Here is a 27,517-nt window from a genome sequence, read left to right on the forward strand (position 1 = left end):
CCCACTGGTGTTGTGTGGAGGGGGTGAGTGACCTGTGAGTCACTGTTTAGTAGTAGGGGCTTTGGGGCTTTGAAATCTTCCTCTATTTCTAGGGAATTGCCCTCCTCTATATTGTCCCCGAAAACCTCCTCTATACTGTCCCTGGTAACTGGACGGTGTGGCTTGTGAGGTGCTGGCTTGTGTGCTTTGACCTCGAAACCCCCCTCGAAAGGGCGTTTTACGGAATGTGCTGTAATTCCCTCTGCTCTGCGGGGAGTAGAGTGCGCCCATGGCTTTGGCAGTGTCCGTATCTTTTTTGAGTTTCTCAATCGCTGTGTCCACTTCTGGACCGAACAGTTCTTTTTCATTAAAAGGCATATTGAGAACTGCTTGTTGAATCTCTGGTTTAAATCCAGACGTTCGGAGCCATGCATGCCTTCTGATAGTTACAGATGTATTAATTGTCCGTGCAGCTGTATCTGCAGCGTCCATGGAGGAGCGGATCTGGTTGTTGGAAATGGTCTGTCCCTCCTCAACCACTTGTTTTGCCCTATTTTGTAAGTCCTTGGGCAGATGTTCAATGAGATGTTGCATCTCGTCCCAGTGGGCTCTGTCATAGCGCGCAAGTAGTGCCTGGGAGTTCGCGATGCGCCACTGGTTTGCAGCTTGTGCTGCGACTCTTTTACCAGCTGCATCGAACTTGCGGCTTTCTTTATCTGGGGGTGGTGCATCTCCAGATGTGTGAGAGTTGGCCCTTTTCCTAGCTGCTCCTACAACGACAGAGTCTGGTGGCAGCTGTGTAGTGATGAAAGCCGGGTCTATAGGAGGCGCCTTATACTTTTTTTCCACCCTTGGTGTGATTGCCCTACTTTTGACCGGCTCCTTAAAGATGTCTTTTGCGTGCCGGAGCATACCAGGGAGCATAGGCAGGCTTTGGTAGGAGCTGTGGGTGGAGGAGAGGGTGTTGAATAAGAAATCATCCTCGACCTGTTCTGAGTGGAGGCTTACGTTGTGAAATTGTGCTGCTCTAGCCACCACTTGAGAATACGCGGTGCTGTCTTCTGGTGGAGGTGGCTTTGTAGGGTATGCCTCCGGACTGTTATCTGACACTGGGGCGTCGTATAGGTCCCATGCGTCCTGATCTTGGTCACCCTGGCTCATGGTGGTGTGAGCTGGGGAGTGTGATGGAGTTTGTGCTGGTGAGACGTTAATCACAGGCGGAGGAGAGGGTGGTGGGGTAACTCTTTTCACCACTTTTGGTTGTGGTGTCTGTTCCGTCTGGAACTCCAACCTTCTCTTTCTCCTAATGGGGGGAAGGGTGCTTATTTTTCCTGTCCCCTGCTGTATGAAGATACGCTTTTGCGTATGGTCCACATCAGTTGCTTGCAGCTCTTCCTCAAACCTATGCTTCTGCATTTGGGAGGTTAGCGAGTGCTCTTCTGTATAAGAGCCTGAAGCTGGGTCGCTTGCAGTTTGTTTCGGCATCGAAACCCTGTCTGCGTGTTTTTTCGGCTCCGAGGTGACTCTTTTCTTTTTCGGGGCCGAAACCTCTCGGCGTCGATCTGTTTCGGTGCCGCTGTCTCGGCGTCGAACCGTGTCGGCACCGGCATCTCGGTGTCGAGGCTTGTCTCCAGCACTTTCTCGGTCCCGAGATGGCTGCGTGCCGGTGTCTCGACCGGAGTCGGACGATCTCGGCACTGTTTGGGCCTTTTTCGGTGCCGACGGGCGGTCACCGAATTTATGGGTGGAGCCATGGCCTGGTGGCAGTGGCGTCCCCTGGGCCTTGTAAATGTTCTTCTGAGTGGATTTCGACGTCTTACTCACGGTTTGTGTATCGTCGAATCCTTCGGAGTCTGAGTCTTGGATCGAGAAGGTACCTTCTTCTTCCTGTTCCTCGAACTCCCGTTGGGCTGTCGGTGCGGACGCCATCTGAAGTCTTCTGGCTCGACGGTCTCGGAGTGTTTTTCGGGACCGGAACGCACGACAGGCCTCGCAGGTGTCTTCGCTGTGCTCAGGTGACAGGCACAGGTTGCAGACCAAGTGTTGGTCTGTGTAAGGGTACTTATTGTGGCATTTTGGGGGGTCCGTTCCATCGGCGTTCTTCAGCACGCGGTCGGGCCGACCAGGCCCCGACGGAGGATCGAAAAACTACCCCGAAGGGCACCGGGGCTCTTCGATCTTCGATGCGGTGTGGAATCAAAGTACGCCGATCCCGAACGCAACAATACCGACGAAAATCTTCCGAAATTAGCTAATTTTCCGTTCCGAAACTCGGAGCGACAGGAACACGTCCGAACCCGATGGCGGAAAAAAAACAATCGAAGATGGAGTCGACGCCCATGCGCAATGGAGACAAAAGGAGGAGTCACTCGGTCCCGTGACTCGAAAGACTTCTTTGAAGAAAAACAACTTGTAACACTCCGGCCCAACACCAGATGGCGAGCTATTGCAGAACATGCGTATCTACAGCGACAGATGCCATCGAACAGTTACCTCATTTCGTATGAATGTCACATAGCTCACCTTACTCTCTGTCTTGGTCTGAAGATGAGGGATCCTGGAGAGGAATAGTTTGTGGTGTATGCCTTGCAGTAGAAGGCTGAAGTTAACGACTGTGGAAACTGAGGACTTTATGGCTGCACTGGTGGGGAGTGTGCAGGTGGAGGAGTGTCTAACGGAAGGAAATGATGGTCGGAAATGTCTTCAGTAAGCCATTAGCATGAACTGCAGATCAGATACCAATGATGAAGGAAGGCATACCATCTCTTCTTGCTAGTGGAACTGTTCTTGAGGAGCATAGTACTCCTGGTCGTAGTATCAACTGTCATCGCCATTCAGTTGATATTTAACATGCAATTCTGAGGGACTATGTACAACCTCAAAGGGAGCATCTTTATTAGAATCCTCTTCATCTAAGAGATGGGTAAGAAGCAGACATGACACATTACCCGGTGAAGTATGTTCTCTTGTGATGTATTTTGTTTTTTGCAGATGTTGGCCTTTTCCTGCAGATTTTTCTCTCATCGACAAGATTATCATCAATGTTATAGTTAGCGCTTTGATGGACAGTGCAGTTGAAGTTACTTTTGTTGTCAATGAGAGTGCTGAAGACGACGATGATGCTGTCAGTGAAGCTGGAATTATTTTCAGTGTTGATGATATGGGGGCTTGCTACACTGACGAGGAGGTCCTCATTGAGAAAGATGCTGTTGTGGACTGCGTAGTTACCCTACAGGCAGTGGAGGTCATAGACCCTACCGTGGTTGTGATATTCCTCGACCACGATTTTCTCGTCAACGATGAAACACTCCTCAACGATCTCTCCGTTGACAGAGCCAATGAAGGTTTCCTATTTGTGGGAAACTTGACGTGGAGGAACAGGGGGTTCAGACTTTGCTGCTTCGGATCGTTTTGAAAAAAAAGAGGATTCTTTCTGGCCCTTCATGAGGAGACTTAGAAGGGATGTGTTCTCTGTGAGACCCATGAGAGGTCTTGTTTGAGGCTTTCTTAGGAGGTTCCTGAGAGGAATGTGATTGTGAAATCTCTCTCTCCCTTTTTGTAAGTCTCCTAGAGGAAGATGATGAATCTTCACTGTCCTCCTCGTCTAATACAGGTTCCTTACTTGTTACTTAGCTTTGGAGCCATAAAAGAAGCCTTCCTTCCCGATCTTTTAAAGCGAGGCGAAAGCAGGATAGTCCTTGCAGTTCTTGGGCTTGTGAGATGGATAAAGGGATAATATGCAGTCTTGATGAGGGTCATCTCTTTGTACCACAGGTGCCACACGGCTGGAATAAAGCCTGGTCTGACATTTCTGGAGTCAGATTTGAAGCAGGAGAGCAGATTAATTTGCATATATATATATATGTTCCAAAGAACGGTGCAACTCCGTAAAGCACCTAAAAGGCTGCACAATATCCGAGAGCTCGTAGAAAGGTAGAGAATGAACACATTAAAAAGAAATTAATGTGCAAAAAATGACAGCTCCATTTATTTAATAAATTTGTAGAGCAAATAACAAAAAATATATAAGAAAAAATTATTGAAAAAATTCAAATAATACACACGCTGTCCCGGCCAAATGTCAACGCGTTTCGGCAAAAGCCTTCAACTGGACATTGGCTGACATTTTTACACCATCTATTTAACTGTTTTTGGCCTTCTTTGATTTCAACAATGTAGCCCAAGACTTGTTCAAAGAGGCGGCCATATTGTAACGTAATAGTCTTGAATTCAAACTATTGAAACTTTACCATATTTGAGAATCCAAAACATAAAACATAAAATGAAAATGAAAATGTCACATTATATATATATATTTTATATGATCCCTTGTATTATCCTATTCTAGAGATGATTAGTTAAACATCCAATTCTTCAAAATCCTAACAACAATGTACACAGGCTAATGTTTGTCCATGTAATAAATATTAAACATGTGAAAATATATATATTTGTATGTATATTTTGTAAAATATACACAATATTTGGCATCACAGATAAATAATATATGTATAAATAAATTTCTAAAATGTAATATAAACATCTATTAATTCATCAATAAATACAATATTTATATTCTACAAATAGAAAAAATACACATAGAAAAGATATATATACATATAGCAAAAATACACATAGAAAAATATATAATTCTACTATATATATGAGATGTTAAAAATGTATAAATACCCATTACATTATAGCCAGTGTTGAAAATAAATGTAAATTCCTTATTAAGTATCTCACTTCATCTCAGCCATAATGTCAAATTAACTGAGTTGATGTAAATAAATGATTTACAAAAAGGAAAAATTTGTGCCTTATTGGATGTTAATCCTACACCCATCAAAAGGATCATATAGTAACGTGAAACATATAAATATATCAACAGGCCCCTGAAAGAAAAGAAAGGACCAATACAATTTAAAAATCTACACCCCAAATGCACAACCTAACACTCACTCTAAAGTATCAAATAAATAAATATAATTTCAATTAATGTGCAAAATTACTCAACTAGGTGTAAAAAGAGATATAAACATTCTGTTCAAAAGTGCTTATTTCATAGTTCAGTGCTGATATTAACATGCATTAAAGAAAAAGGAAATGTCATTGTAATGTCTATTGTCACATATAGAGATTCCATCAGAATGTGAAAATTTAACAAATCACAGATGTACTTACAATTCCGCATCCAGATTGTGTCCCCAAGGGTTTTCAGAGCCTAATAGTAGGATCATCTTTGATTCAGTTTGTCTTAGCAAAGCAGTTCTATTCCCCCCCGGGAAGTGAGGGCAATAGTTTTAATCCCATAAAATATCAAAGACCTGCAGTTACCTTCATGGACATCCCAGAAATGTTTGGCTAGGGGATATGATGGATCGTGATTCTTTATGGCTCTGAGATGTTGTAAAAATCTTACTTTCAATTTGTGGATGGTGCTGCCTACATATTTGTTATGGCAGCCACATTCAATTACATATACAACATACTCAGTGTCACAGGTAATCCGATCAGTTATTTCACAAACTCTGCCCTCAAATGTGGTATACAGTGACCACATTTCCAAAAGCCCAGACTTTTTTTGGATAGCCAAGATCGATTAATTTTGGAGCTGAAAAGACTTTGTGTGAGATGGTCCCCTATGGACCGGGTTTTACGATAGGTGATCTGAGGATGTAAACCCACACTATCTTTCATAAAAGGGTCATGACGTAAAACATGCCAATTTCTTTGTATGATGTTACTTAGTTGAGTGTGCTGAGAGTTCAATTAAAAAAATAGCCTGGGAGGTGATCTCTCATTTTGAGATTTATCATCACTACCTCCTGGTTTAAAAAGTAATTTTTCTCTCGACATATTTAGTACTCTCAAATGGGCATCTTTTAAGATTTTTCGAGGATAACCTCTCTCCAAAAATCTCTGAGTCATGATGGTAATTTCAGAGTTAAAGCATTCATCATCTGAACAAATTCTATGTGCCCGTAAAAATTGGCTGTATGGAATGCTCCATTTTAGCGCTTTATGATGACCGCTGTTTCCATGCAAAATAGAATTGCAAGCAGTTGGCTTGCGGAATATAGTAGTCTGCAACATTTCATTATGGATGGTTATTTGAACATCTAAAAACTCAATACTGCAAGCACTGTATTTTAAATCCAAGTGAATATTGAATTCATTGTTGTTGAGTATATTTACATATTGAGCTAAAGATTGTTCATCACTATCCCAAATGAGAAAAAGATCGTCAATGTATCTGACCCATAGAACCACTCGTTCCATGTAGTGACTATTGGAGTCAGACCACGCTACCTCCTTTTCCCACCAACCCATGTAGAGGTTTGCATATGTGGGAGCAAATGAAGCTCCCATTGCTGTCCCCTGTTTCTGCAAATAGTATTCGTTGTCAAATAAGAAAACATTATGGGTAAGGCAGAATCTCAACATAGTTAAAAGCATGTTGGTATGTTGCAAGAATTCTATTTTCGGGTACCCAAAAAATATCTACAGGCCTGAATACCATATTCATGCATGATGGAAGTGTACAGAGCAGTGACATCCATGGTGACCAATAAAAAACTGGATTGCCATGGAATGTTATGTATTTTGGCTAAAAAATCATTTGTGTCTCGCAAATAGGAAGGCAATTCAGTTACGTAGGGACATAAAAACAAATCTAAATATCGAGAGGTGTTTTCTATATATATATATGATGAAAAGATGCAGGTGTAAATATCCTAGAACAAGTTTGGAAAGGTAAAACTGAGCAGAGGTCAGTGGAGACTCCCTTACATGACATGGAGTAGAACATCTGAGGGACTGGAGCTTCTCACAAGAGTGTTCCAGAGGGAGGTACTGCCTGACAGGCTGAAATTTAAGTTTGGTATCTATTAAAAAAAATTACTATGATATGTTACTAATCTGAAGGGCCTAGGGCCTATCTAGTCTATATCCAACACTGCATTGCTTTGCTAAGGGACCGTGGGACTCTCATCCCTACAACGGGGATACAAGCATGTGAATCTATGAAAGAACCAATACTGGAGTAATAGCCATTTATTCTCTCAAAAAATTCTCAACTCAAAGAACTGCTAATGGATGGGAGTGAGTCAACCAATAACTTTAACAGCATCTGGCATTGAGCATCAGTGTATCACATGCATGGAAAAGTAAGAAAGATCAAAGTCAATAAAGTTTTGTTGGTATCAAGTGCTTTTAGAGAGAAAAATGAATAACCAACAGACTCTTTTATCCCATGAGACATAGATGACAGGCCACACTCATGTTGTTTAGCAGAAACTTCAGTGTCCAGAAAATTAATTTAACAGCAATTATTAGGTCTTCAATGTGATACTAGATATCCACTTGGACAGTTCCCACTCACCTCTGCTTAGCGCTGGATCGGTGTGTCAGGCAAGGGCCCTACAGCAGTGGGTAGAGTGATGGACCCTCTCTAAATATATTGCGTAGTCGAAAAGGCTGGCATGGCCGAATACTCATTTTATTCTTCCTCACACGTGCTACATGCACACCTCTATAGGATTCTTTGCACTACCTCACACCATACCAGTGTTACCCATGCTACATACCTAGGGACCATAACCTCTAGGAACTCACATTAACTTGGGGCAGAATACCATCTCCAATACACACCTGGTGATTACAACCGCAGCTCCTGGAGGACTGGGAGACCCTGGCCAGCACTACTTCACAGACAACTCTAATATGGCCCCTTCTCCATTGGTGGAATGGGAGGCATTGAAAGTGGTGCGGGAGACATCCATTAGTGTAGCCTTAAGTGCCCGCAAAATGATTCTTCACAATCTTACCGGAGTTGAAATTAATCTGGGCCCTCTTGAACAGGCTGCAGCGGCAGATGATGCACATGCACCAAGGCTACAAGAGGCCAGGACTAAATACACTAAGGTACCTGAGTGCATCCAAGTGGTTAATTATAAGTCCTATTTGCAGATGCCCCATTCCGAAGCTGACAAATCTAGTGCACTGCTGGCTCGCATGATTCAGCTTGTGGCTCTGTCCACACCGATCCTCACTATAACCAAGCCGGAGCACACCACTGTCAACACCCAGGTGAAGATCAACGTTGCCTTTTGTAGTTTTTATACCAACCTGTACGAGCCTCCCCTCCTCACAGCCACAGCAGCCATACATTCCTACATTCCTTTTAGGGTGGCTGACGCTTCCCAATGTGTCAGCTACAGACAGGGAGACCTTGGGCACCTCTACCACCCTTGGTGAAATTTGTGGGGCACTTAACAAATTCATTCATAACAAAAGACGAGGTTCCAAAAGGTGGCCTGCCCATCAAATTTTATGCCACCTACATTAAACGACTGGTTCCACAACTGAAACAGCTCTATAAGTCTTCTATGGCAGAAGGAACGCTACTACCCAGCACTAGACAGGCATTAGTTACCTCTCTTTTAAAACCAGGCAAGCCCCCAACTGATACGGCCTCTTAGAGGCCTTTATCTTTACTTAATACTGAATACAAAATCTTGAGCAAAGTACTAACAAGCAGGCTACTTCCCCTATTTCCACAACTCGTACACATTGATCAATGCAGCTTTGTTCCATGCTGCAACACCTCCCTCAACATTCACCATTTACGATCATGGATGCTGGCCGTAAAATTTATCTGATGGCTGAATGCCTCTCTTTAGATCTCCGACAGGCTTTCGACACATTAAGCTGGACTTTATGCTTGAAGACCTTAAGCGTTATGGCATTCCCCCAACTACATTCCCTGGGTACAACTTTTGTACATCTCTCCCACCATGAGGGTTCAGATGAGTCTACATATCTCCTCATTATACTTGATATTTCGCAACACGAGGAGATGCTCACTGTCCCCATTACTTTTTGTTCTGGCGCTGGATCTTCTGGCGCTGTGAATTTGTCAAGACGCACAGAGTTGGGGGATCCCCATAGGTGCAACGACACATGCAATATTGTTTTATATGCGGATGTATGATAGTGTATAAGAGGGACCTCTGAATAGAGATGGCTGAGATGTCCCCATTGTTTTCCATGTTTGGGGACTTCTCTGCCTCAGCACTGACAAATCTTATGCCTTTTCATTTGAGGACACCTATGATAGACCTGTTCTTCCCTTTGGCGAGGTCGACATACAGGTATCACCCCAGACGTTTCATTAGTTAGGAATACAGATATACCGTGGGGCACTAGATTTGTTGGAAGGCAATCTCCAAAAAAACGATCACATCCATTATATCACAAATCAGCTTCTGGATCACTTTACCCTTATCAGTGGCAGGCCACATGACCCTTGCAAAGATGGTCATGCTACCTCAACTTCTCTACTGTTTTGTGAATCAACCCTTTCTTATCTGACCTAGAATTTTAAACTACTAACATTTTTACTTATTTATTTGTCTTGGGGGAAAAGGGCAGCCATAGGGTTAGCCTGCCCAAATTACAGTTACCACCTGACAAAGACAGGCTTGGTGCCCCAGATGTTAAATCCTACTGTTTGGCAGGCCAGGTGCAATGGCTTTACTATTGGTTAGCGGGTCATAATCTTATGGAGATTGAAAACTGTAACACCATGCTTGACCAGGGTACCCTGCATAGACACCTCTGCCTAGGCTTCGCCCTACCCTTTTCTGGCACCTTACTAGTGCATGTTGCCCTTGAATATTGGAGGATGGTGCTGCGCTACACTGCCCCTGGGTACCGTCTGCCCCAAACATGCCATTACGCAGCCTCCTGACGTCTTCAGGTACCCTCACAGTGAGAAGATTATGACCCTAGTCGTTGCAGTATGTCCTGCATGCTCCTGCTTTCGGGCTCTAGATGCTGATCTGCATATGCTGTGGGCCTGTACCTCACTATCCTTTTACTGGGCAGACATGCCAGGTGCACTATCACAACTAGTTGACAGAGATCACTGGCAAACGGCAGAACAGTGTGTACTATGATTATATATATCCACGACCCAAGGGCACCCGTTTGATGGTCTGCTTTGCAGACCTGGCACTCTTAGTGACTAAACACCTATTAACCCGGAGCTAGAAGACTTTGCAGTGCCCCTGTTCTCCCAATGGCAGACGGAAGTGGAGCGCTGGGGACTGGCGGAAAGCAATGTCTTACATAGAGAGGAGTATAGGGGCTTGTGGAAGCGACCAAATAGCATTGAATTGGGATGCTCTGTGAGAATCCCTCAAATCTCAGGAGTCTGATGAGGACTAATTATTGTCACTGGCAATGCTTTATCTACAGGATGGCCAAACCCTCCAAGCTTATTCCCGCATTACACCAAGAGAAACATAGTTACCCTGTACTCACATGCACCACGGAAATACGCTTACATAGGTCTCTGCATGCCACGGACTACCTCTCACGATTCACCCCACTGTTGACGTCGGGTCAGAGCATGCATCATCCCCAAGGCCCATGCTCTCATTTAGCCATCAAGATCCATTTACATGACACAGACATATCTATTTATGCAGTGACAATGTCAGGTTGTGGGGAGGGGTGGGCGGAGGTTGTTTGCTATATTTTAAGGATCGCATTTTCTGATATTTCAATACAGAATGTAAATCTAGCCTGATTTTCTTCACTCAATCTTACATATATTTGTAATTGTGTCCTGCATTACATTTTTTCTGTTTGTGGACTACATGGATATAATGTTTCACTAATCGCTACCAGATAGTAGCGCTGGCTTGTATATGAAAATGCAATAAAGTCTATGTTAAGAAAAAATAATTATTAGGGAATACAGGAATTAGCCAGTCATTACAAAAGTGGCAGAAGCCTCTATTAAGAGTGCCTTTGGATGGAGAAAAAAAACTAAACAGGTCTCAAAGAATTTAAGGAATATATACTGCAGCAAAGAACATAACTATAAATAATTGTAAATCATGCCCATTGTGGATACAAATCTGACAGTAAGGCATTAATCAGGAAGTGTCTAGCTTCAGTCTTTCAAGAAGTCAGAAACTGGACTTTAAAGGTCCTAAGTATTTTTATCGGGGTTTACAGATGGAGATGCTCCAACATCATATAGCGCTCTATGTGGATGGCCTGTTGATCTTCCTTGGGGATATGGAGGAGGAGCTCACAGGTGCCAGGGGCATGCTTGACGAGTTTGGCTTCCTGTCGGGTCTAAAGATGAACTGGCAGAAATCCAGTCTATTCCCGATGGAGGAGGGTTGGGGTTCGATGAACAACTTAGGATTCCTCCGGTGGGAGCCTCAATGCCTGCCCTACCTGGGAGTAAAGATTTTGCATAAGACACAGAGGGAAATGTGGGCCTTGCCATCAGGTCACTTAGGGCCCATATAGACTTTTGGAAAACACTGCCTATGTCAGTTGTGGAGCGGACAGTCCTACTTCAAATGGTGACACTAGCAAGGTTGTTCTATTTCTTTACAACGCTCGCAGAACGGATAACCCAGTCGATGTTCTGAGAGTTGGATTCCTTGATCACCTTGTTTTTATGCGGAGCGGGCTGCAGACGAGTGGTGTTGGTCACCTTGCACCCCCAACATCCGAGGGGGGATGGCACTCTCAGACTATGAGACTTAGGGCCATATGTACGATCACATTTTCCCATTGACACAGAATGGGAAAAACCCTTTGCTGCATCTGGCCCTTAGTATTTAGCAGCGCAGCTCCAATGGTTTACACAATGGTTGGTGAAAAGTCAGGTACAGGGCCGAGGGGAGGGACAAGGCCTTACACAGCTACATGATTTGCTGGGAGTGCTGCTGAAGGTGAGAAGGCCTATGGCTGGGGGGACTCTGGAGATACAAGGCATTAGGAAGTGTTGGAATATCAGCGTACAAAAGACGAAGACCAGAGTCCCATACTCTCCTGACCTGCCAATAACCATATTAACTGTACTGCCTCATGGTGGATTGGAAGATTGGGTGGCCACAGGAATGGCTAGGATGGGGGACCATTCGGAGAAGGGCAACTTCTACCATTTGACAAATTTAGCTTAGAATTCAATCTCCCACAAGGTCACTTTCTGATCCATAGTGCGGTAACAGCAGCCTTCCGCAAACAATGGTAGACATGCTTAACGGAACCTCAATCCCATAGGGGCTACCACTACATCGTTCAATTCTCGGGCGGTAACGTGCATTTACAGAGCGCTGAGAGGAGACATGATTGGGCCACTAGAATCCTTGTGAGCGAAACAGGAGGAAGACCTGGGGACCGCAATATTGAAAAGAGACTTTGGGGGGCAAATTGAAAAGAATCCCCAAAGTATCCAGAAATGCTACTTTTAAATTGATTAATACTACAGTGAGCATAACTCACTCCTGGTAGCATTAATAAATTCTATCATATGACTGATAAAGCGTGCCCACACTGCAAAGTAGTGGGAGTGGAGCTCCTCCACAGGATATGGACCTGGCCCTCCTTGACGAGCTACCGGGAGGAGGTGACTATCACTGTTGCTGCAGTAATAGAAAAAGAAGTTCTATATACCTCCCGGCCATTGTCTTCTCAGCTGGTTTCCTCACACCTTTAAAAATAAAGTTACCAGTTGACTCCAGGAATTAGCCTTATAACTTGCCAAAAGGGAAATCACTAGGCACTGGAAGACCTCTGGAGGTCCCCAATAGCCTGTATGGAAACAGGAACTAAAACAAATGTTCATACTGCGAAGGAAGGTGCTATTGAGAGAGGCGGGTGGGCTCAAGGACCCCCTGAGATGGCCAATGCCTGGGAAGCACCAATCGACTGTGTGAAAGATCCAGAACTTAACACTCCTGAGTCGTGGCCTAGAAGATCACCTTGGTCGGTCTTGCAATAGGACAATGTAGATCATGGAGTGTTCTTTGACTCCTTCAAGGTCCTTATAAGCTAGAGAATGGATGGACACACCACACTACAAGATCACAGTTTGAATCAATAAAGAGTGCATGACGAATTGGCACAAACTAAATATACAAGGATGCAAGTGTAAGTGACTCGGGGGGGGGGCAATTGTCTACCGTTATTGTATGTATGGGGAGGTTGCGGATTCCTTGTGGGGGTAGGCCGGGGAGTTATAACTGACAATGCTGAAAGTCTGAGATGTCAAAAACCTAATAAAATTGGTTTTAAAAAAAATATAAAGTTATAAATGGCACACAACGTCACCAGGGACCAAGATATGCACAATTCTAAAATATACCAATTACAGAGTGTTAGTTAGGCCCAAAAGTAACTCTTACACTATCTATTCGTGGAAATATTACATTCAAGTACCTGTATTTGATGCATTATGCCCTTCACAACATACATCCTCAGTTCCTCACCAATGGTTGCAACCCCTAGAAAATACGAAAACTTCAATCTACCTCCTTAATCTGTATTGAAGTACCTGCGTTTAGGAATATCATGTTTGGTGGTTTGTGACGTTTCTGTTCAACTGGCAGAGTTTTGTAATTGTGTGCCTTTGATTAGTAAAACTACACATCATATTGCTTTTCAAGGCCTCATAAAGGCCTCTGCCTAGTAAATCATCCTTGAACATAATGTTATGTAACATACAGTAAAGCAGCAAACATGACATAGCACAACTTAAGTAAACATTCAGTATCAAATAATTGACACCTACTTGCTGACGAGAGAAGCAAATGGCTGCACTTGTAGAGAGGTACCCATGATAATCAGAAGGTCGACCTTTGGGAAATCCTGTCAGCAAGAACAAGACAGAAATGAGAAGCCTGGGAAGACAGGAAGTGTCTAGGAAGAGTGGTAAATAAACACATAGACAAAGTGAGAGGAGATGTATGGTGACAGATAATATTAACCACTGTTGCGGCGAGTTGCAGGATGGAAAGAGGAACAGGTGACAGATTGACAGAAATAAATACTACCTTAGGGAGAAAAGGGTTTTGGAACGGTAGTGGGCCAAGATGGTGGACGTTCTCTGTTAGAGCTCCAGACCCGCCTCCCCTGTATTGCCAATATCCTGGTGCTGACAAGGCACTACAGGCCCAGACACCCCCTCAATGTTCATGAGGACCTGGGCGCTCTGAGGAATCATTGGGGCCTTGATACTACCAGCCGCAGAAGCCGCAGTTGGCATAGTCTTGCAGCAATGATGGCTATAGCATGGCTCCATTGAAGTGGCGCCGTCGGGCAAGCACCTCCGATGGACACGGGGGCTCTCTAATGACTGGGTGGCAGGACCAGGACAGTGAGGGCTGCCTGGTTTTCTCCTCCACCCCTCCAGAGACACATGGCTTCCCCTGTGGCCCATCAATGCCCGGAGACATTACAGGAGGTGTTCACCAAAGCACCCCCCTACCCTTCACACATGCTCATCAAAACAGGGAAAGCTAGAGCAACATGGTCCCCCTCTTCCTGCCAGTGTGAGACCCATCCAATTCTTCCCTACTGGGAAGCCCAACCCATCGTCTATGCACCTGAACATGGCTGAAGTGGCAGACGCTTGCCCCAGTGTCAACCCGTCTTGGCTCGGAATATCCCTCTCACAACACAATGCAACGGGGGCCTGGGAAGAGCTTATGGGCCCTCCACAATTAACGTGGGCTTGCTCTTCTCCCTTCCTCGCCATCTGGGCTACCCTGGAACACATTGTGGTTGGACTGTTGCATCCCTGGTGGGACCTTAGTTTCCAGACTCTGTGGTGTTTGCAGAGCCCAGGGGGACCCCCACCAATGACCTGCTGGACGCTCTACCATCCAGAGATGCCCACGGCAGAACGGGTGCACCCTGTGGGCCACGTGGTGTGGCATAAAGGGTCATCAAGGCAGAGGGCTGGGTCCTGGCTCTGGAAGACACCCTTGCTGAAGTCCAATCTACAGTCTCTAAAATAATGGCTATGTCGAAACTCCTGGGGGAAAGCGCTGAGGATGCTGAAAACCAAGCCTGATATTGTAACCTTTGTTTTGTGATCTTCCCTGAGGGAGCAAAGAGCTCCTCTTGAGAAACCTTCCAGTAACAATGGATTTCCTCTTAGATGCCCATATCACAATTGTCCATGTGCTTCATGGTGGAAAAAGCACACAGGTCTCTGGCGCCTAAGCCATGGGTCCCTTTATCATGACGACATGGAATGTCAGCGGCCTTAATGACCACATTAAAAGTACTACGATTCGCTAAACGTCACAATCCTGCAGGATACACACGGGGGTCCACAGGCACATTGGTTCTCCTTTATATGGCATGCCCACTGGTCGTATCTCACACACTCTGATCCCCTGGGGCGATATGTCATGGCCGAGGGTACTCTTATGCTCCGCCAAACTTGGTACACTGAACCATGGAGGACCTACCTACGGCTGTCCTTCCGAGGTTCCATGCAATCACCTTCATCAACGGTGACTTCATCATATTATGAACTGTTTGATGATCCTTGATGACCAAAGAGAGGGTGATTTGTCAGTCCTCCTAAAATCAGATATTGCTGCTGGATGTACCTTTATGGATTAATGTGCGAGACCGGATTTTGCTAGGTGTAGCAGATATGGTAAAATCTGTTCAGGAGCTGAAGACAATGGGTGTAAACTGGGTTGTTGGCTCCAAATACAAAACGTTTCCACTTCAGTTTATATGACTTGTTGGTTGTGTCTGCTCTTGCCTTAGCTAGAATTTCTCTACAGTCAGAGGAAATGTTTAGGTTTTCAATTCATGGAATTCAGGAGCCAGGTTGACAAATGCGGAAACATCGGATTGGGGTGTAGCTCTGGTCCTTGTTCATTGTTAATAATAATAATGTTGGACTCAGTGGCAGCTGTATGCAAGGTTGTTCTGAACGTAGGAGTAGCTCTCTGTAACAGAATTGTCTGGGCAATCTGGGCTAGAGCTATGGCCTCCAGTTCTAGATGACGGATGTGCATCCTCCTTTTGGAGGGGACCATTTTTTGCTAATTGAGAGAGCTTCAAGATGAGGGCCTCATTCCAGTAGGGACATGTCTGTCGTAATAACAAAGTCTACCACTGGTGGTAGAAATGTTATACCTTTTGAGATATTGTGTTTCTGAGCCCACCATTGAATGAAAGAGCCCATTACTTGGGTGAGTTGAATTGTATCGTCAAACGATTCCTGTGCTTGTGTCCACTGCTTGTCTATTTCCTCTTGCATTGGATGCATGTAAAGTCTGCAATTTGGAATTAGAGAAATGCAGGAGGACAGCATTCCCAGGAGCGATTGGTAGATCCAAACTAAAATGGACTTTCTTTTGGTGAGATTTTGGGCCAGATGCTGGATCTTCCTCTGTCCTTCCACTGAGGCAAAAGCTTTGTCTGTGTTGGTATCTAGAACTACACCAAGGAGGGTTAACTTTGTCTTCGAGTGTGCTATGCCTTTTTGAGATGTTGGGGCTTTGATTAATAAGTCATTCAAGTATTTTAACTACTTGGTTTCCTCTTTGTCTGAGGTGGGCTGCCAGCGGTGCAAGGCATATGGAGAATATTCACGGAACTGACTTCAACCCAAAGGGAAGTTCCTTCAACTGGAGGTGGGCGCCGCTACATGGAATCGTAAGTACTTCAGATGTCTGGGATGAATGGGGAGACGGAAATATGAGTCTTAGAAGTCGAGAGCTGTCATGTGATTCCCAAGGTTTAGAAGGTGTAAGATGTCTTGTAAGGTGATCATTCGAAATGACTGCTTCTTTAAATACTTGATTAATTTCTGCAGATCCAAGGTCGGGCCCCAGTCCCGTGACTTTTTCCTGATGAGAAAGAAACAGGAATAGAATCCCATTCCTTTCTGAGACTTCAGAACCCTTTCTATTGCCTCCTTTTTATCACAAGAGAAACCTCCAAAAGTAACTGTTTCAGACATGGAGGTGATGGACTTCTGGGTGGGACATTTGGTGGCTTGTTGACAAATTTGAGGTTATGTCACTGGGCTATGACATTTAGAACCCATTTGTCAGTTGTTATACAGGACCATTGATGTAGAAATTAGGAAATGCAACCTCCCAGAAGATGTAATTCCTTGTAGTGTCTCGCCCTCTGGTGTGCTGCTTTCCTCTTGTTGGCTGTTTGTAAGTGGCTGAACGCGGGTGTCTATTACTGGGCGTACTAGGAATGTTACTGCCCCTGATAAGGTTGATAGTGTTGCCTATAGGGTTGAAATCCTCCTGGATAGGAGAAGGTGCACCTGCCCCTGACACCTCGAAAGTGCTGTCTCTTAGTTTGTGGTGTTACCAATAATCTGGCAGTATCAGTATCGGCCTTGATGGCTTGAAGGGCATTGTCGATGTGTTTTCCAAACAATGATTCACCAACATAAGGCATGTCTAAAATTTTACTCTGTACCTCTGGTCTAAAATATGCAGCTTTTAACCAGGCTTGCCTTTGGAGTAAAGCTGCTCCAGCCAACTTCTGAAATCCCGTTGATGAAATATTGATGGCACAGTCTATTAGCTCCACCGAGGCTCGTTCTCTCTCCTGGAGAATCTTAATTGCCCCTTCTTTAGAGTCGTCTGGTAGAAGATCTATAAATTGAGACATGTCCAACCACATACGTCTGTCAAATCTTGCCAGAATTGCCAGGGAATCAACTGCACGCACTGTGAGTCCTGCCATACTTGAGAATCTCTTCCCAATGTAATCAAGGCAGCATCCATATCTATCTGGTGGTGTAGTAATAGGTATTGAAGGGTTCGTTTAGCGCCTTTGAGTCGATTGACCGATAAAGGAGTCCGGCTTGGGATGACCCACGAGGCATGCTGGAGCATCATCTGGCACTTTATATTTTTTATCCAGTGTGGGCATGACTGCTGGTGTAGAGGCGGGATTGTTCATAGTACGGACACCCTTTTGCTAGATTAAATCTATTAGGGGTATTGCCTTCACTAACTTTTCCATTGGCTCCTTGAAATCTTATAAGAAGCAGTCTGTTTGTTTGGTGGTTAAGGGTAATTGGAATCTCTTCGCTGCACATTCCATTATATTATGAAAACCACTGATATTTTCTGGTGGTGAGTCTACTGGAGGTTGTAAAGGTGGAGATGGTGGATGAATAATGTAATCATCCCACTCAATTGTTGTTGATGCTTGAGCCCTTATTTCACCTTCTTCTGAAATGTCAATGTCATCTGCTGGTGGGTTTGCCAATAGTAGCGTTGGCAAAGGAGTCACTGATAGAGGCAGTGTGGCAGGACGAATAAGTGGTGTTTGATGTGGTGACCTTACGGGTGTTTGAAAATGCAATGGAGGCGCAGATGGAGCAGGTTCAGGATACCATTTGTAATGATCCTAGAGCATCGTTTGAAGATTAAATATCAGGTCTTGTGGCATTTGGATTATTTGCTCGTGGTGACCATGTGGAGACTATACCTGATAGTGCTCTTGTGTGTGTTCACCTGAATATGAATCGTCCTGATGAAAATGGTTGTCATCCTCCTCATCATCTTGGTATTTAACCTGCAATTTTGAAGAGCTGTGAGCCACTCCGAAAGGCCCTTCATCCTCTGAGTCCTCATCTAGGAGATGAGCTGGTGGGAATGGAGCAATTTTGCTTGGTGACGTGCTCTGGAAGCAAGACATCCTTTGGCGGTACTTTAGCGAATTACATGCTTGGTGTAGGCATTAAGGGTGTAACCAGTGATGTTTGTGTTTCCGTCAACGGTGATTTAGATGGTTTTGCCATTGACGATGTTTTCTTTACTTTGTCAGTGATACCGGCAATTGTTATTGAGGAAATCGCTGTCAACGGTGTGGTAGTGGAGAAGTGTGGCACAATGGTTAGAGCGGCAGACCCTGATGCAGAGATCTGGCCCGGGACCAGGGTTCAATTCCTGCCTCGTGGGTATTTGGCTCAATTCCCTTGGACCAGATAATTCTTGCCTCAGTGCCTAATCTAATTTATGGGTCCCACTGTGTAACTCTGGGCAATAGCTTACTTAATCTCCACAACGGCCCGACAGCGCTTGGATGCTTGGCTTCACCCTGGGGTTGCCCAGGAGTGGGCGCCTCACAGGTAAAAGCCAGGCGGGGTTCCACAGTGGTATGCGTACAGCGCCTTGAGACCCTAACGGGTGAGTAGTGCGCTATACAAGTGCGAAGTTTAAGTTTTAAGTAGTTGACAGTACTCTAGCCGATGGTAGCATAGACGGGGTCGTCGTAGACTGTGCCTTCACCGATGAGAATCTAGTCGACGGTGATGGTAAAACTATTGATGAAAGCTTGTTGGTCGATCAGTCAGTTGATGGCAGTGGTTCTGTCGTCGTCGATTTTGTGGACGACCTGTTAGATGTGCGTATTGATATTGGAGAAACAGGAGTTTTCTTTGCAGATGGTGCCGTCGTTGTTATTGTACAGGAGACGGTGGTCCCCGACACTAGTGGAGATGAAGAGATGATCATTGGTGATTCTGCAGTGGTTAACGGCGATGTCAAGGTGGTGGATGTCGACGACCAACGGTGAGGAAATTCTTGTTTCTTTACAGAAACAATCTCTTTAGATAAAGGAAGTGATCTTGATGTTTTCTTGAGAGAAACATCAGTCACTGCTGGCATTGAGGGCACTGAAGAGACCTTTGAGGAATCTTTTGACTTACTATGAAAAATGTCCTCAGAATTTTTAGTCTCCAGATGGTGAATTTTTTTTCAGGGCCTTTCTGAAGGCTCACCTTCCTGGGATCTGTCTCTCTTGCGGGCCTTTACAGTTTGTGAAGAGTCATCACTCTTCTCCCAGAAAATGGTTGATCCTTTGATTTAAGTCTCTGTAACCACGAGAGTAACCTTCCCTCCCTGTCCTTTAGGGTTTTCTGGGAGATTGTATGACAGATCTGACAGATCTTAACTTTATGCTCTAAATAAAGACAGTAAATACACTCTTTATGAGGGTCCTCTGAGTGTAATATTTTTGCCACAGGTCTTATATAGCTTAATTAGACCATGTTGGGGGGTATTCTGACATCATCAGAGTATTCTAGGTTGAAAGGAGATGAAATACAAATCTGACCTGAGGAAATGCTCCTGAAAACAGCTGTTCTGAAGAGAAAAAAGACTAGAGCTCAGGGAGACTCCCATCACACGGCGTGCAGTAGAAAATCTGAGGGACTTGAGCCTCTGTGGTGAGGGTTTTAAAGGATGCGGTCGCCTGATTGGTCAATGGGAAATTTTGATCCTTTTGTAGAAAGGACATAGGCTATTAAACTGAATGTTAAATTCCTTTTGCAGCTTATTATGCTAAGTTATACTGCTTACTATGATACTTTGGGGCTCCCACTTTGAGGATGGGGAATGATTCAAGCGTGCAAATCTATGAAAGATCTAATAATGGAGAGTCATAATTATTTCAGAATTAATGTAGTACTCCACTTCCATTCTGTAAGACTTACAATACGATCTCCATTAATCACAGGAGCTCCTTTTTAGTTCTCACCTATGTATGCGCTTTCGGTTGAAAGACATTTTGTTACCTTTTAGTGGCCTTAGGGAACCCTCATTACATACCATTGCTTGGCGTCATGATCCCTCTCATGTGATTGCTTCTAATTCATTAGCTTCCATATGCTTTCTTTCTTCTTCTTGTGTCTGTCCCTCCCCTAACACATGGACACATTACTGTGTCCTGTCAAACCCTGCTTTTTCAGGTGCTATTTCTTTTCTTTTTGTTTAAGCACTCTGCAAAAGTGCATGTGTGATCCAGCTGTTCTTCAACCATAATCCTCCCACCCACCTACCGTGTACATATGCAGTGTTTTCCACTTTATACCGAAAAAAAATACTCCCTTCAGTGGTGGTGCATCCTTTTTTATTGATTTAACTAAAAACCAAAACCCCTATCTATAGCATAAACATGAACTAATGCGAGCAACTGGGCACTTTATAGAGCAAAATAAAACCCTGAAAAGTGACCAAAATAATCCCAACAATACTATGAGTAAAGTACTCACAATAAAAGCAGCAATTTGCAGAACTCGACATACTCATCCTGTTTTTATTGTTATTCTTTTAGCTGCCACAGAAAGGTTTGAGGATTTGGGCTGGAAACGTCTCCAGGAAATTCGGCCAATCGCTTAGTGGTACTTGAAAGCAACGGTAAGCAAAGGCTTGGACATACTGAGAGTTATCATGTCTTGGTGGGGTTCCATCTAAGCAAGTGAGGGATATGGGTTACCATCTGCTTCTCAGGTTTCCTTCCAAGCTGTCCCTTAGGGCAGCATTTAACTAAGGGGAGCAAGCATGCTTGAGAGGCACTTATGGTCCAGAGGTTTAACTGTTGGGAAGGGCAATGTTTCTTTAATAATAAGCAATGACTCTGTTCTCATTAATTAAAACCATGTGCCCTCTGACTTCTTATTCAGTCTGGTCCATGTCACTGTGTAGTTGGTTTGTCAATCAGCTGGGTCTGAGTAGGGTGTACAGATTCAGAGTTGCCACTGGTGCTTCATGTCCTTCTCGCTCTTTATTTCTCTTCTTATACCCTACTTCTGCTATAACGAGCTGTTCATAGCTTTTTGTGACAGGAACAAACAACTATGTTTGTTCCTTGCTTGAATTAATCTCATCCACTGGTAATTATGTTGGCCATATTCCACTCTGTTATATTTTGCTCACTGTGCCTCAGTAGACAGAAATGTTTTCACAGTTGCAAATGCAGTCAATGTTGACTTCCACTTCGTCAACATCATAGAACAGGCAGATGGTAATGGGAATCATGACCAAGTTGCTTTTTGTCAGTTTAGGCACTTGTTTCACAGACAACTTTGTGAAAGCTCTCTTCCGGTCCTTTAGCATTAACCAGTCACAGTGGCTGGCTTGAGAAAATCTACACTAAATGGACTTGAAGAATTCCATGTGAAGATTCTCAACAGTTGGAATTACCATTACCAGCCGGTATCCACCCATGAAATTCCACCTATTAAGAGTTACACTTGTCTGAACGAAGCCTAACTGTGTAGACATGGAACTACCATGCATAATTCTGCAAAGTATTCCCTTATCTGAGAGGTTCCTATTTATCATCTGTGCTAAGCTAGAGATAGATGAGAGCATTAACTTCTCTGTGGGCTGGGTGGGGAGAGAGGAAGCAGGGAAGGGAGGGGATCGGAAGAGTACTTTTGGCAGGGGATGCAAGTCTCTCCCTTTACCAAAGAAAAAGCTTGCCAGGATCTGGGGACAAGGCCTGGCTGCTGTTGCATCCAAAACCTCATTAGATTTTAGCAGCTGGAACTAATGGCCAGTAGAGTCAGGTGTGGCTGCAGCTATTCTAGGTAGCAGAAAAACAAAGAAGGATATAGTGAATAAGGTGATATACATGTAGCTGAGAAGAGGGTAGGGTGAGAGGAGACAAAGACAATAGCTAGAGAATTGAGGAACTATGTAGAGAAGAGAGGAAAGAATAAGGGCCGGGCACAAGCGAATAACAAGATACAAGCACACTGTGAAATAAGTTGAATGTGGTAAGTTGAGAGGAAAGTGGTTAAAAGTCAGATGGGAAAAAGAAGAAGAAAACAAATTAGAAATGGGGGATATGGTGACAGGAGAATAGGCAAGAGGAGGTTAGGATATGCTCATGGAGGGAAAGAGACAAGGATGGGTAGACAAATGAAGGACTGAAGGAAACTATACTAATAATATTAATGCTCTAAGTCAAAATGCTTTATATACACTGTAAGAGTCTGTGATTTGTTACACTTTTACTGAAGTGAAGATACTTACGGATTTGACAGCACTGAAGAAGCGTGAAGGTAAGCTTTCACCAAAGAACACAATATCTGCAAAACAAAAACAAAAAAGCTCACCAGAGTAACAAGTCAGATGCATCACAAAACAATGTCCTCCATGCAAGACTCGGTCCTCACATTCTTGCTTTTCCTGCAGGGAGAGGGTTAATAGAGAGAGGAAGTCCTGGTAGCCTCTTGGGAAAACAAAAGACAACTGGAAATGTGGGTGGTAAAGCAAATGTACTCACCTGGCTTCACTAAACTGTTGCACTTCTCACACTTTGGCGTCAGGTCAGAGAATATCTTTTCTAACAACGATAAAATAAAAGGTAAAAAGCTTAGTTCGGGAGACCTTCAGGAGAACACACCACAAAAAAACAGTAAAACGCCTATGTTGCTGTTTAAGCCCATCAGTACTTTTGATCTATAAGAAGGGCAAGATCATTAATTTCCAATATGTCTTCCTGTTAACTATACACTGCATTCACTGGATATTTCGACTACTCGCGCAGACAATACCTGTTTCGAAGAAGCCCAGATACTCCGGACAAACCCTTGCGTGACCACCTGCGATGAACAAACACTTGTGGGAAATCTAAACAAACAAAACTCCTAGAGAGGCCTGCTCTAAAACAACCTTTGGAGGAAGGAAAACGTGTTGTGTTGAAAACTTCAAATAATTGCTTGATCTCTACAAACATTCATGTGGCTAAAGGACAGGTTTGTTACATTTATGAATGCACAAAAATTGTTTGGGATAGACCAAGGTCCATTCTTGTAATATGCGCAGATAGTCAAACTGTAAGAGAAATCTGGCAAACGTTTCCAGACATCCCAGAAACCATACAAGCTATGGCACTAGTGGATGTAAAAGACTAGGTGACCAGTATTTATAAGGCACTGAGGCAAGACATAGGAGGGAAAACTGTAGTTGCATATGAAAAATCAATGGCAGCTTCAAATAAACCACTCACTGAGAAAAAGTGAGAAAAGTATGTCAAGGAATAAAGAGAACATTGAGTAATGGCTGATTCAAGCTGGCACAATACAACATCCTGAACAAGACCTAATTAACACAGCAAGATTTACCTAAGGCGCTTGCCTAATTGTCACAGATGCCAAGCAGCTACAGCAGATTTCATGCTTGTAACTTGGCAGTGCTGCATTATCCAGAAATTCGGGACAGAAGTAACACACAGGCACAACAATACACAAGGGAATACTCAAAGCTAAAGATAAAGCAATGCCCTTTGTGTCTGCTTCCTACAGCCAATACAAAAAATGATAAAAACAAAATGAGTAATTAGCTTACAGAACTCCTGAGAGAAAGGAAAACTTAATGTAAGTCATTACCAAGCTGAATACACTGCGATGTAGGACTGTATGTAGATAAGGCAGTGATACAAGCAATAGTATATGAAGAATGTGGTCATATAACAATAATATGCCACGAATGCGAGAGCAGAAACAAACACCCCCAAAAACGTATTAAATGCAGAGAAGAAATTAATCCTGGCAATCCGTGCCCACCCGTATCCCACAGAAAATATAAAAACACAAACGATCTGGACATAATAAAATAGTGTAGCAACTCTACAATCAGCAAATGTATTACACACAGCATTGTACGGTAGTTACTGCATCAGCTCTCAACTCATTTAATGTCTTTTCTTCAGCTAATTCTTGTCTTTTAAGGGATAATGCCAACACCAAATTAAAAGTTGTTTTAAAAAAGACACTGAACAGCGAATGGTGATTTGTATAATACTTAAATATTAAGGTTGCTCTCTACACTCATGTTAAATAAAGCCTGCTCAGAACAAATATTCATATGACACTCTTCCTCTAAATACCTCAATGAGAAAAGGCTTTTTGCAACATTCCCCAAGACATTCTATTGATGCATAAAAGGCCCTTTCACCCAGAAAGCAAACAAAAGGCTCAGAGTTTGAGCCAGAAAACAACGGACTCCTCCTGGTATGCAAAACCTCTTTGGTAAGGGCTTCCCATGATTATAAGACTGAATGAATAAGGATGAAATGAGGACAACAGACATGATGAAAACTGATAGGCAACTTTGTTCCCCTTAAATTCCATAAATCGTTACAAACCAGGCTTTTAACTTGTACCAAAGATTGGTAGGTTTTGCCTTATTTTAGTTTGTACATAATCTGAATGATTCTGTCACACTTTCCCCCTGGGTACCTTTCTCGATAGGACGCAACTAAATAGGCATATTATGCTTTGGAAAGGGCCTACGTACAAGTCAAATAAGGTCACATTTTGCACAATAACACACAGGGCGTTAATTGTTATGTAACCAATAAGCTCTTTCAGAAGTTAATGTGGTCCCCTTACGATAAACCGCACCTGTCCCCAAATGCACAGGTTGTCAAGGTAAGCAGGAGCAGATGAGGGATCTTGATGTGCCTTCAGATCTACTGTTTCACTGTCCAAGGTACATCTGTTTCTAACATGAATTACTTGTAAAGCACTAGGATAACTCGCAGTGGGGACAGGTTCAGGCTGTGTACTGAATCTGTGGTAAGAGTGCTTTAGTAGATTTATATAGACTGCTTCTTACACTTTCCCGGAGAGTGAGGCTTTAGAACCCTCCTCACAGTCACCAAGAACAGTGTATTAGCACAGTACCAGAGACTAGGGACTGCTCGCATGAAGGCAGCAATTGAATGAAGAGGGCCTTTACACAGCAGCTCAGACCAGGGGACACGATAATCCTTCTGAAAGCAAAGTAGAACGATGGGACCAAGGAATACTTCCCATTTTTATGCAGAATAGTGGGACCAGTGAAACCTAGGAATACAAGTTGAGCTCCAGCACAAATGAAGAAAAAGGAGAGCTTAGAGCTAAATAGTCACGATTTCTGATATGAGGAATGCTGCCAACTTAAGCTCTTTTCCTACCTTGATAACAATGGATCATAGATTCATCAACCATGAAACCATATTAATTAAGTTAACAGTTAAAGCTAATTTTCATGTGACAGTAACCTGTCATCACACACCCAATATCATACACTGCATCCCACGTCTAGATTTATCTTTCTGACAAAATCATATCTTGCAATAAAACCTACTGGATGCATCCGAGATTCTCCTGGTAACTGGCAACATTTTTTATGGAAAATACCTTCTCCACCACGTAAATGGGATCTTAATCTGCAAAAATACGGCTATCACTAATATATGTGAAATGCCTTATAGATTTGCCACTTTGATAATTGCCTGTTCATACGCACAGGCATGAGCTTAAATGGATGGCTTTCTCAAGAGTAAGCATTTGGCAGCAAGTGTTTAAATCTTGGTAAGACATGGGATGTGAGTAATGTGCAGTGAGGTACAATATTTAAAACACATTGTTGCTGGAAGAGACATAATGATCAACCAACAATGCCATGGTTCCCTGTTATTCCTTCAACATATTCACTTCACTTTAAATTGGGCTGAGGTCTGACCACATCACCACTCACTTGATATATGGAAGACAGAAGGTACCTTTCATCCAGCTAAGTGTGTACTCCTTCTTGCAAAACATGCTGACACAGTGAGAGGTGAAGAATGTTCCATGGGCTTCTATTAGATCCTCCTCCGTCAACCCAGCAACACGTTCCAGAGTGTCAATGTTCTGCAACACAGAAGGAAAACGCCAGAAGTGGTTGGGAGTGGGACTCTGAGGCACATCACAGGCAGGGGGTGGGATCCTAATTGTCAAATAAGAAAGGTGTGCTACATTTATAGCAAATGGCATATAAGTGGCTAAGCAATGTTTGAGGCAGAGGGGAGTAGAAAAGGGTTGTTTTCAACTACACATACCATAGTACATCGCATTAGAAAGGCCTTATGTGCAGACCTATGTTCAGTTTTGTATATCACATCTCCTGGGGCAGGAGAGCAGACAGATCAGAACATTACCTTACTGGGGTGGCCTGACAAAGAAAAACATTTAAGCACTACCAAAATTCATTATCATGTGCTGATGCCTCTCGTTTTGTTTTCACTCTGGACATTAATTATTTAAACCCATATTGTTTTTATTTTGTTTTTTTCTGCCATAATATTTTACTCACCAATTCCCACAGGATTTGATAAACAAATGCTATTTTTTGGTTTGTCTTTATCAATGTCAAATTTTTAAATTACACAATTCTCCATTCCAATTTTATATGAATAAACACACCCTCATCAATCTAAAAGATATCTGCAGAAAAGTATTCAAATGTGTTTAAATGCTCCACTATATAATTGTCATTCTTCTGATGAACATCCGAAGAATGTTCATTATGTAGTGGGGTTACTTAAACAACATTTACTAGTGAATGGCCCCAAATGTAGGGGGATTTCAGCAAATCAATATAGTGCGCCACCTGCCCCTTTGCCTCCTATTAGACAAAGATCGCACAAATTACAGGAGGATTCAGACCTGTACCCTGTAGTGAATTTCTGAAAAAAAGTTAGCGTGTTTAAATCTTTTTGTTGGCATATTAAAAAAACGTATCAAATATCAACCATCATTGGTACCCAGGTCTACCAGTGATTCCTCGTGCACAAAGGTGGTTTACATCGGAGTCCGCAATTAGAAGTCTGCTGAGCTCTGTGGCGGTGGTGACGTAACCAGAGGGAGTAATGAGCAGATTAAGCCAAGGATAATACAAAGAAAGTAGGAAGGCAAAAAAGCTGGGAAAAGAAAATGACGAGGTCTCAGATGGTGGGAAAAACGTCTACACTATTTCAGGTCGCCAAATTGGGTTAAAGAGAGTAAGCAAACATGGGCAATCATCTATACATAGCAGAAGGTGGGTTTGTGGTCGGAAGTGAGCAAAGTAGTAAGTTAATTAGCTCCGAGAATGAGTACTAGCAGGAGACACGCCTA

General features: G+C 43.4%; 1 protein-coding gene and 1 long non-coding RNA gene across 2 annotated transcripts in view; one reads left to right on the forward strand and one right to left on the reverse strand.

The window, feature by feature from the left end:
- The window catches only part of LOC138259282 (uncharacterized), a 228,093-nt gene extending 207,094 nt beyond the window's left edge, over window positions 1-20,999 (forward strand). The window contains exons 2-3 of the long non-coding RNA XR_011198698.1: window positions 16,377-16,479; window positions 20,917-20,999. This is a non-coding gene — a long non-coding RNA (uncharacterized lncRNA). The remainder of the gene's footprint in view (window positions 1-16,376; window positions 16,480-20,916) is intronic.
- The window catches only part of SIRT2 (sirtuin 2), a 176,042-nt gene that overhangs the window by 50,375 nt on the left and 98,150 nt on the right, over window positions 1-27,517 (reverse strand). Inside the window, exons 9-12 of the mRNA XM_069206900.1 lie at window positions 26,143-26,272; window positions 22,876-22,935; window positions 22,623-22,678; window positions 13,586-13,662 (exon numbers count right to left, since the gene is read on the reverse strand). Of these exons, the coding sequence (XP_069063001.1) occupies window positions 13,586-13,662; window positions 22,623-22,678; window positions 22,876-22,935; window positions 26,143-26,272 (323 nt within the window). The remainder of the gene's footprint in view (window positions 1-13,585; window positions 13,663-22,622; window positions 22,679-22,875; window positions 22,936-26,142; window positions 26,273-27,517) is intronic.

The sequence above is a fragment of the Pleurodeles waltl genome, chromosome 9 (assembly GCF_031143425.1).
Source record: "Pleurodeles waltl isolate 20211129_DDA chromosome 9, aPleWal1.hap1.20221129, whole genome shotgun sequence".
NCBI classification, from domain to species: Eukaryota; Metazoa; Chordata; class Amphibia; order Caudata; family Salamandridae; genus Pleurodeles; species Pleurodeles waltl.